The sequence below is a fragment of the Gymnoscopelus braueri genome (genome assembly GCF_963280865.1).
Source record: "Gymnoscopelus braueri genome assembly, chromosome: 14".
Classification (NCBI taxonomy): Eukaryota; Metazoa; Chordata; class Actinopteri; order Myctophiformes; family Myctophidae; genus Gymnoscopelus; species Gymnoscopelus braueri.
Window position 1 is genome coordinate 33,910,812 of NC_137619.1, and position 9,308 is coordinate 33,920,119.

A 9,308-nucleotide genomic window follows, 5' to 3' on the forward strand; every position below is an offset into this window, starting at 1 on the left:
TATCTGAGAACAACTGAAAGTAATTCATATGGAAAGTGCATAGAAATGCTTCATAAAGCAGGCTTGCTGCAGCAATTAACTTTATTTTTCAAATGAGACAAAGTAGGCTACTTTCATGTACAATGTCTTGTTTCATGTTTCATAAATAAGGCGTCAGTTGTGCGTATGTAGCCGTCTCAATGTTTTATTATTATATGTTCCTGTGCTACAAGTTTTATAGGAATCCACAAGAAATGACTGGAGCAGATAGAGTCCGTTTTCAGGAATACCTTTATTTTTCAAAATATGTCACAAAACTAACAATGAACATGATTCTTATCACTGCAAGAATAATCGAGGAAAGAGGGAGGGCTATGAACAAAAGAAAAATATATCCATGAGAGGGAGCTGACAGGAAACTTTAATTAAACCAGTAGTTCAGCACAACAAGTAAAAAAAATTGAAGAAAAATAACTATGTAAAGAAAATACCCTACATGGTTGATACATATGTAACACAAGACATTTCTTTTAAAGAATGATTATGAACAACTTTATAAATATGGTATTTCTATTTTTTTTCCCCCAATACATTTTCTTCTTTGTTTAGAAAAATACACCATATGATTTTAAATACCATAAAATAACCTGTCAACACAAGATATCTTCCATACCTATCATAGGTAATTACATAAATAAAGTAGGGTCAGCTCAATTGTATCTGTACATCTGTCAAAGTCTATTGTGTGAAAGGTTTCAGTTCAGATATACATACATTATTACCGTTTAATAATTCAACTTGAACATTAAAAACATTAGTTCACTTTCATGCCAGGAATCATTTGGCACAGAGAGAACACGCCAAAAACATTTGACATGATAAATACTTCATTTTAAAATGAAAGTCTTCATGTTTTACTAATCTTAGAAAATGATTTCCCTTATCAAAGAATATACACAAATACGTGTGGGATGTTGTCTAACTCAATCTATCTCATTACTTCAGCAAGTCCAGGACAAACACATACATTTAAAAATTGAAAGTCTGTCTTTCTTGCCATTTGACACTTCTGTTCATGTAAGTTGACATTCAAAATAACTGACTTTAGCATTTTACAAACAAAATAGTGTGATCTGCTGAGTCAACTGTGAAATTCCAAAATAAAAACATGATTCACATGAAGAACTAAAGACCATCAGCCACAGACAATGCTACAAAATGCTTTTCATAAATTAGAATACCGCATATAATGAATAAAAAATAAGCAAATTAACAGCACATTTTGCTCAAGTAGACCAGTTAATTTGAAATAATAATAATGATGATAGGATCACTCATAAGTCAACATCAATGTGACAGAAATACATGTAATGTTACAATGTGATCAAATGTGAATACCAGAGTGTGATTCAATGTCATCAAATCCCTTGGAAGAGCAGTCCTAACACAAGTCAACAATGGCATCAAGTGGCATCCCTTATCATCATCAGTTCACGATGTTATCCACAAAGACTTTGTCCCATTTGCAAACTGTCTCTCTTTTCGGATAAATATTGGCCATGTACATTTTCATAGAAAGCAATTGAAGGCTTAACTGGGAAATTATAATAGTTATTTTCAAATCCCATACTATTGCCTCAAAACACTGCACAAGTGTTATCAGTAGGATGTTCATTGAAATTTACCGCAAACAATCTTTTTCACTTGTCACTTACCACAAATTACTACTCAAGTGTCTTCCTGTAACTAACATTTAGTTTGACTTGGTTCTACCGATAAATATTGTGAAAATAGCAGATCTACAAGATCACAACGCCTATAATTGTATATTATTTAACAATTTGGCCAATGTTTGACCAGTTTTTATAGTATGGTTTGTTGATTAGTTTTGATGCAGCAATGGTCTTTTTCTTTTCTTTCTTTATATATATATATTTTTTTTAGGTATTAAAAAGGTCTTAAAAGTCCTTAAATTGTCACTTTACTATCATCTGGGGACCCCCCCCCCCAAAGAAAAATCATGTGGGAACCCCCATGAGGGTCCCGACCCACAGGTTGAGAACCACTGTAATAAATAATAATTGTCAAATCAGCCAATTAAAAATGATCAACGTACAACAGGATAATGCTGAAAGGGATTACACTTTGGGAGGAAAATGTGAAAGAAGTACAGAATCTCATTAACCCCCCTCCATTTAACTTCTGTAAAATCCATAGCCTAATTATTTTTTTTACATTAGTCATTTTATCGGGAACGCTCTGACTCTGCACAGAACAGAACTCAGCTTTTGTTTTCCACTTGATACCTCAGGCATAGAGAAGACAACTCTTTGTTTTACAGAGAACTCTCCATGTCACAGTCACAGTCACCTGCTTCTGTTCACTTCCAACTACTGTGTGTGTGTGTGTGTGTGTGTGTGTGTGTGTGTGTGTGTGTGTGTGTGTGTGTGTGTGTGTGTGTGTGTGTGTGTGTGTGTGTGTGTGTGTGTGTGTGTGTGTGTGTGTGTGTGTGTGTGTGTGAATGGGTGTGTGCGTGCGTGCGTGCATTAGGCCACCACTGTGATGGTGGCCTAATGTCAGTCACCTACTGTAAGTAAAAGGTGAAATGTCAAAAGGTGGCTGCTTTTGACGGTTTTGGTGGGATTAGTCCAGCTACTGTAATAGATATACAGGTGACCATGCAATTAAGTGTTTGAGACAACCGGATTGTTCCCAATATTTCTACAGTGCATACATGTATTTCATAGTCACTTATTTTCACATTGTCACTAATGTTGTACTGTACAGCAAGATCCAGCCTGTGGATATTATAGGTCTCAAAGATGCACTGTTTTGATTTCTGTAAACAAACAAATTACAAATGCAAGTTCGGGCAGACCAGCTGCAATACGTGTAGCAGGGAGTGTTGAGAATCAGAGCAATTGATGCCTAAATGAAATGCATCTGATCTCATGCAGTGTTATACCTGTCTTGTCTAACATTTTTGACTTGTTACATTTTGTAATTGTAAAAAAATGTAACTATGGCACATAAAAAATGTATTGGTTGACACCTGTTCAAAGTTCATCAATGTTGAACTCGACGCTTCAAGCGCATTGAAAGCACTGCATCAAAATGCCGCAACCAGACACTTCCACCCACTTGCTCTCACAGAATGGAAGTGAATGGGACGCTGGCTTCTGATCGTGCCCTTAGAAGTCACAAGTAGACAAGAAGGGTGCATTGTGTGTGTGTGTGTGTGTGTGTGTGTGTGTGTGTGTGTGTGTGTGTGTGTGTGTGTGTGTGTGTGCGTGTGCGTGTGCGTGTGCGTGAGAGAGTTTTTGTCTGTGACTAAGCTAATGTGTACAAATCATGTGTACAACGAAATGAGGTTCCACGCTAGAATGAATGACTTCTATCATATCATAGGCAGGACCACCAGATTTCTGAACAGCTTCCACCCGGCTACCATCAGACTGTTGAACAAGGCCTGAACACCGTCTGTCACCAGGCTGGCCTGTCACACTGGAACACTTTCTTTTACGGACTGTTTTCCTATGTTGGATTGCCTTCTTAATGTGGATTGATCCCCAATGAAAACTACATTTCCATGTGGATCCACAATTTTTGCCTTATAAATATCTTCCTTTTGTGGACCTGATGTTGTGCTGCTACCTTTTGCAACTTATATCTGACCTCATGTACATTGCCACTCTTTTGCACCTTATGTCTATCCTCATGTACATACCTGCTAACACCTGTAAATCTGTGATGTGACAAATAAAAACGGATCACTGATTCACTGATTGATTCACTTCTGTATGACCTGTGGTTGATCACAGAACGTACCTTTTCTTGGATTCTGGAGTCAGACATAGTGACACAAAACTGTCACATAAGCCATCATTGGTAGATTATTATGTTGAGAAACTAAGGACATATCTGTCCATGTGCCCCACAATACCAAACACCCTACTCTTTGTTTCCCTTCATATCCACTTTCATTGTCCGTCACCGTCACTTTGTTTGCAACTCTACAAACAACCCAAAATCCTATCCCATCATCTTTTCTCCACGCCTTTGTTCATTACTCTTTCACCAAATGAATCATTAAAACATTCTTTGTGTCCATAAAACTCATTCCATCTAAACCACAACTCAGTTACTCTTGAACAAAATGTTCCAAGATGATCAATAGTAGCGAGCACATCAACAAATGCACATTCCACAATTCAAACTGAGCTCACTTACAGTACATGTTGAGAGCCTCAGTCACACATTCTCCATTCAGCAAATTTGATTTCAGACAAATGCCGATATCCCGGCACAGTTAATCAAATAAAAAACAAACAAGTCACCTTGTGGCAATCTACTATACAATGACTACTATCCTCGGCCAGTGACAATGCAGAGGTGGTGAGGATGGAAACACAGTCCAAGATGTTTACACAGGGCCATCTCTGGTTTTCCGCTTGTGTTATCTCCTCAATCTCTAACCCTTCCATAAGATCACACGTCTCTCTGTGAAGCCACAATGTCCACATGTAGCTAACAGTAGCTCTGCCTGCGTTCATGTGTTCCAGAGAGGCTGGGATGTACTTCTACAGGTCTCCAAACGGGGGCTTCAAACAGCGGAGAACCTCCCCGAGAGTGGAGAGCTTCTTGGTTCGAGTCCCCATGGGCCTTTTGGAAGTCTGGGTCTGGCCCTCACCACCGTGACCAAGTCAGCTGTCCTGTAAGACAAGAGTGGTGGACGTCAGCAAATTACCAGTCTCCTTTTCATACAATACCAGTCGCAACAGTGTAGCTGTCAGGCGCTTATATCTCTGTGGAAATTTAGTCACCATGATAGTGTCACAACCGGGCAAGATGCCATCATGAAACTATACAGGTAGTTCAGATCTGAAGGTCGAGTTTGACGGTGTGTTTGGTCCGAGGGTCTAGGGGGTAAAAAGTTAGGCTACTGGCTATCTGATAACATTCATTTCCATTAGCGTTGCTACAAAATAACAAGCTTACAGTGGACATTTCTCTGTAATCGTAGCACCGCTTAAAACGTTTAATTGTGTTTCATCAAAAAAATTACATTGATTTACATGCAATACCTACTTTACCCTACTAACCATAAAACCATTTCAATCAAATCCTAACCCACCCACATAACCTAACAAATACATGTCTTATGAAGTTGCAGAAAAGTCAGGGGACATATGTGTCCCAAATCAACTGGTTTGACGTCTAAAATGTGTCCCAAAATGTGTCCTATGTCAGAAACACACAAATTGTGCACATTGTTCACTTCTGTACTGTAACTGTATCTATTAATTTTCAATCCAGGAACCCATCTGCAAAAAAAGGAAATAACAGCACCCTCTACTGTTTTTTTCCTTTGAACTTGCCTCTGGGGGGGCTGCCCATAGACATATAAAGGTAGACGCCTCCTCTGGCTCTGAGGCGTCTGTATGGCGGGCGCGCTTCCGCTTCCGGGGGGGAAGCTGGAAACTTCCGCGTGCGTCACAGAAGGGGGCGTTCGGTAGGCCAATCAGAGGCAGGTGGGGGCGGGACAACTAGATTCTGACAAGTCCTGGAAAAGACGAGCTGTGATTGGCCAGCAGTCAACGCACTGTGATTGGCTGCTAGTGCCCCCCGGAAATATGGCGGCCACCATACGAAACACGAACGCTCCAACGAACTGCAGAGGCCAATGAGGTATCTAGGTTTCTATATCTATGGGACCGCCCAATAGAATGTGGATAACAGGATGTTGGCCTGTTAGGTCCGCCCTCAGCCCTCCACTTCCGGTCCACGTGTCTTTGTTTACATTCCTAACATTCCTAACTATACACGTTGTAACAGGAGCTGCCGACAGATTCAGCTGCGGAGCTCTGAATCTGTCTTGAAAGATTAATACATTTTTTACTTCTTTTGTTTTATGCATCCTAATGTCATTTTATTATTTTAGATAATTGTGTTTTCTTTGCTTGATGTTCTACGTAAAGCACATTGAATTGCCTCATTGTTGAAATGTGCTATACAAATAAAAACTGCCTTGCCTTGCCTTGCCTACCTTCCCTCTGTGTGTGGTATTCCCATTCTGTACGATGACTCCTGTTCCCTCCGTCTGTTCCTGGGAGTCCCTCCTGCCGCGGACCGGCACGCCCTGCTGCTTCCCAGTCTCGTGGTTCTCCCAGCGGGCAAAGCCTTTATTCTTGGAGGCCTTCCGGTGGGGTCGATACCTCATCTTGGGAAAGGTGTGGGAGCCGCTGTCCGTAGACCCCCAGCTGTGCTGCTCGGACCACAGGGGAGACTCTGTCTGCGTGGCCTGGCTCGTGGTGGCCCTCTGCAGGCGTACGGATATCCGCTGGGCCGAGCCCGTCATCAGGGTAATGGACTGACCGTCCCGTGTGGGACCCACGGGCGCTACTGTCGGGAACTCAAATACCTCGTCCCCGTCTGGCAGGAGAAAGGAGACAGAAATAGTGGGTGGATTAACAATGTGTTGCAGTTATTTTAATTATTTTTAAATGTTTTCGTTTGGGAATTTCAGCTTTTATGGGTTGCCATTAGTGGACGATGATAAAAGAAGGGATGGTATGCGTGAAATTATGTCATGATGATGATTCATACTCCAACTTATAAGAGTATATGTGATGTGCCTTATTGTGCTGATAAACAGCAGTGACAATTATGATTATGTTAATTATACAATTGTTCAAGAGATTTGTTATAATAGTGACTTTTAGTAGTTAGTGTTAGGGTACAACCTTCTTGTGCGTTGTTATAGTAAACTGTTAACATTTATTAAAAAAAAACGGTTGCACTCAGAAAGGGTCCGTTTGCTTAATTTAATAGTCCATCACATGCTATACACAGTATGTATTGGGCTGCGGACCCCCATCTCAAAATATTTTTGAACCCCAGAAGCAAAGATTTTAGTTAAAAATGATCGCTTTAAAAATATATATTCAAAGGTTTGCACAAATTTTCACGCGCTATGAGCTTGTATATCTGCTATTATTGACTAGCAAAAGTATAAAATGACACAGATGCTTTCCCGGTTTTAATGGGTTAAGACAAGTATATGTGGTATTAAATTAAGCAAACGCCCGCTTTCTGAGTGCGACCCTTTTCTTTTATAAATGTTAATCTAACAATATCCGACATCAATAAAACATGCATTGAAGTTTACAAATGTATACATTACACAACCAAAAATCGTTCCATTGCTGTTAAAATGTGTAATTCAGTTTAATTCAAAAGCTCACACAAAAGTTCACATGCACCCTGTCACTCCATCTTATTTAGTTTATTCTACTTCCTATAGTACTTACATTACATTCTAGTCGTTTTATGCATGCTATTTTTATACAATTTTCCATCATAACATGTACATATGTTATCTTTTGTAATGTAATTTAACCCAGTCATTAGTCTTGGTTGTCAATTATTTGATTTTTTTTTTAGCATCATGTGCACAATTTATTAATTTGGTTATCTTACAAGTTACACATTTTTGCAACTTTGGTTATATGTTCTACCATTGCAAATGTAAACTGTGCTGCTAAGCAGTGTTTACACGTCACCATTTGGTATCACCTCAGCCTACTTGGAACCCCGACGGGGGAGCCACCGCAAAAGTACCAGGGACCAGGTACTTTGGCCTAATGGAAAAGCAAAAAAGGAGGGTAGAGCTGTGGCGAGACGAGCTGATACTATGCGAAGGGAAAGCGACATATAAGTGACTTATATTATGATTTATGACGTATAGCTGGAACACACCTTTACAGCTGGGCAATGCAGGACTACTGGGTAACGAGCAGTGGGTGAGAACTCCTTGGGAAACACTTCCTAAAGAGGTGGAGTGGAGCAGCTTCCGACAGGCCAGCACCAACAGCTCCCGACACTGTTTATGGCAGTTCACTCCACAGTCTGCAATACAAATTAAAAAAATACAATTAAGCCAACTAGCACATTTTCCATCAACCCATTAAGATATGAGGCCGATTCTAAAAATGTCCTGTTCTAAATCTAAAACAGTTTTGTGAAAAACTTATGTTGCTATATCAGTGGTTCTCAAACCTTTTCAGGTCACGGACCCCCAAAATTATATTTGTCCCCCCATCTCAAAATATTTTGTTCCAAAGACCCCCAGAAGCAAAGATTTGAGTTAAAAATGTTTGCTTTGTATTCAAAGATTTGAACTTCAGTAGTTTTTTCAGATGTCATTTATGTCATTTTGAAAACTGACATAGCTCCATTTACTTCTATACATTTTGTCTTGAACATTTCATCCGTTTCAGCAATAGCGGTCCATTGAAAGCATACCTTTGCACTTGTAGCCCTGTTTGATGATTCCCCAGAGCTGCAGGAGCAGGTCCAATATGTGGTGAGGGGGGGGGTGGGGTGGGGTGAGGGGAGGGGTGGGAATGGTTGGTAAAACAAAAGAATGTTACAATATGAAATGGAGGAAGTATGTTCACACTACAAATTTGTGGGCAGGCCACTGGGCCATAAACAGGATACAATCCCTCACAACACCCTTCCTGTAACCCTATGAAAACGTGTGTGCATGTGTGTGCGTGCGCATGTGTGCGTGCGTGTGCGTGTGTGTGAGAGAGAGAGAGTCACATGCCTGCATACGTGCAAGTGTGCGTGTATAGTGGGGGAGAGGTATGGGGTTGTATGCGTTTGCGAGAACAAGAACAAGTAATTTCCCAGACTGACGCAGCCCAAATAATCACTATTCCATAAAAATACAGCCATGACATCTCCCAAACGTCACTATCACTGTAGGGAACACAGTAGATCCGATCTGTCAGGTGGATTGAATCAGCTTTATATGATACATTGTTTGAGCCTGTATGAATAATGTGGCAGGGAGACAGTGAACAAAGTTAGTCTACCGTAAATTGGATATCTGACTCATTTATCAACATACAGTGTAATCTAGTCTACCTCGACCAGTGGTTCTCAAGCATTCTAATAGGAATAGATATGTATTTGGCTAAGAACTCCCCATTTGAAAAGATTGTGAGCCAGGGAGTCATAAGAGAAGAATTGTAATATGTCAGCAAAACTAAAACAGGGTTAGGGTTACTTTAAACTGTTCGTCATTTTGGTGGGGACCCCCTGGAACCCTCTCAAGGATCCCTGGGGTACCTGGATCCCAGTTTGAGAACAGTGACCTAGATCTACAGGACAATAACTATGGACAGATTTTCCTGGAGGCAAGGATTCCTAGAAGTAGCCCACTTGCCAAGGTACTAAAACAACTTAATGGTAATGCTAGAGACAGATATTTGGAGAGGGCTGTACACAGAGAATAGATCATGCATGTTGCAAGTGACAAC

General features: G+C 40.4%; 1 protein-coding gene across 1 annotated transcript in view; it reads right to left on the reverse strand.

The window, feature by feature from the left end:
• Nucleotides 1-2,180: 2,180 nt before the first annotated feature.
• Nucleotides 2,181-9,308, reverse strand: part of rasgrp3 (RAS guanyl releasing protein 3 (calcium and DAG-regulated)) — a 50,267-nt gene continuing 43,139 nt past the window's right edge. Inside the window, exons 14-17 of the mRNA XM_080449974.1 lie at nucleotides 8,284-8,320; nucleotides 7,738-7,887; nucleotides 6,026-6,411; nucleotides 2,181-4,691 (exon numbers count right to left, since the gene is read on the reverse strand). Coding sequence (XP_080306100.1) covers nucleotides 4,683-4,691; nucleotides 6,026-6,411; nucleotides 7,738-7,887; nucleotides 8,284-8,320 — 582 coding nt within the window. The 3' untranslated portion in view covers nucleotides 2,181-4,682. The remainder of the gene's footprint in view (nucleotides 4,692-6,025; nucleotides 6,412-7,737; nucleotides 7,888-8,283; nucleotides 8,321-9,308) is intronic.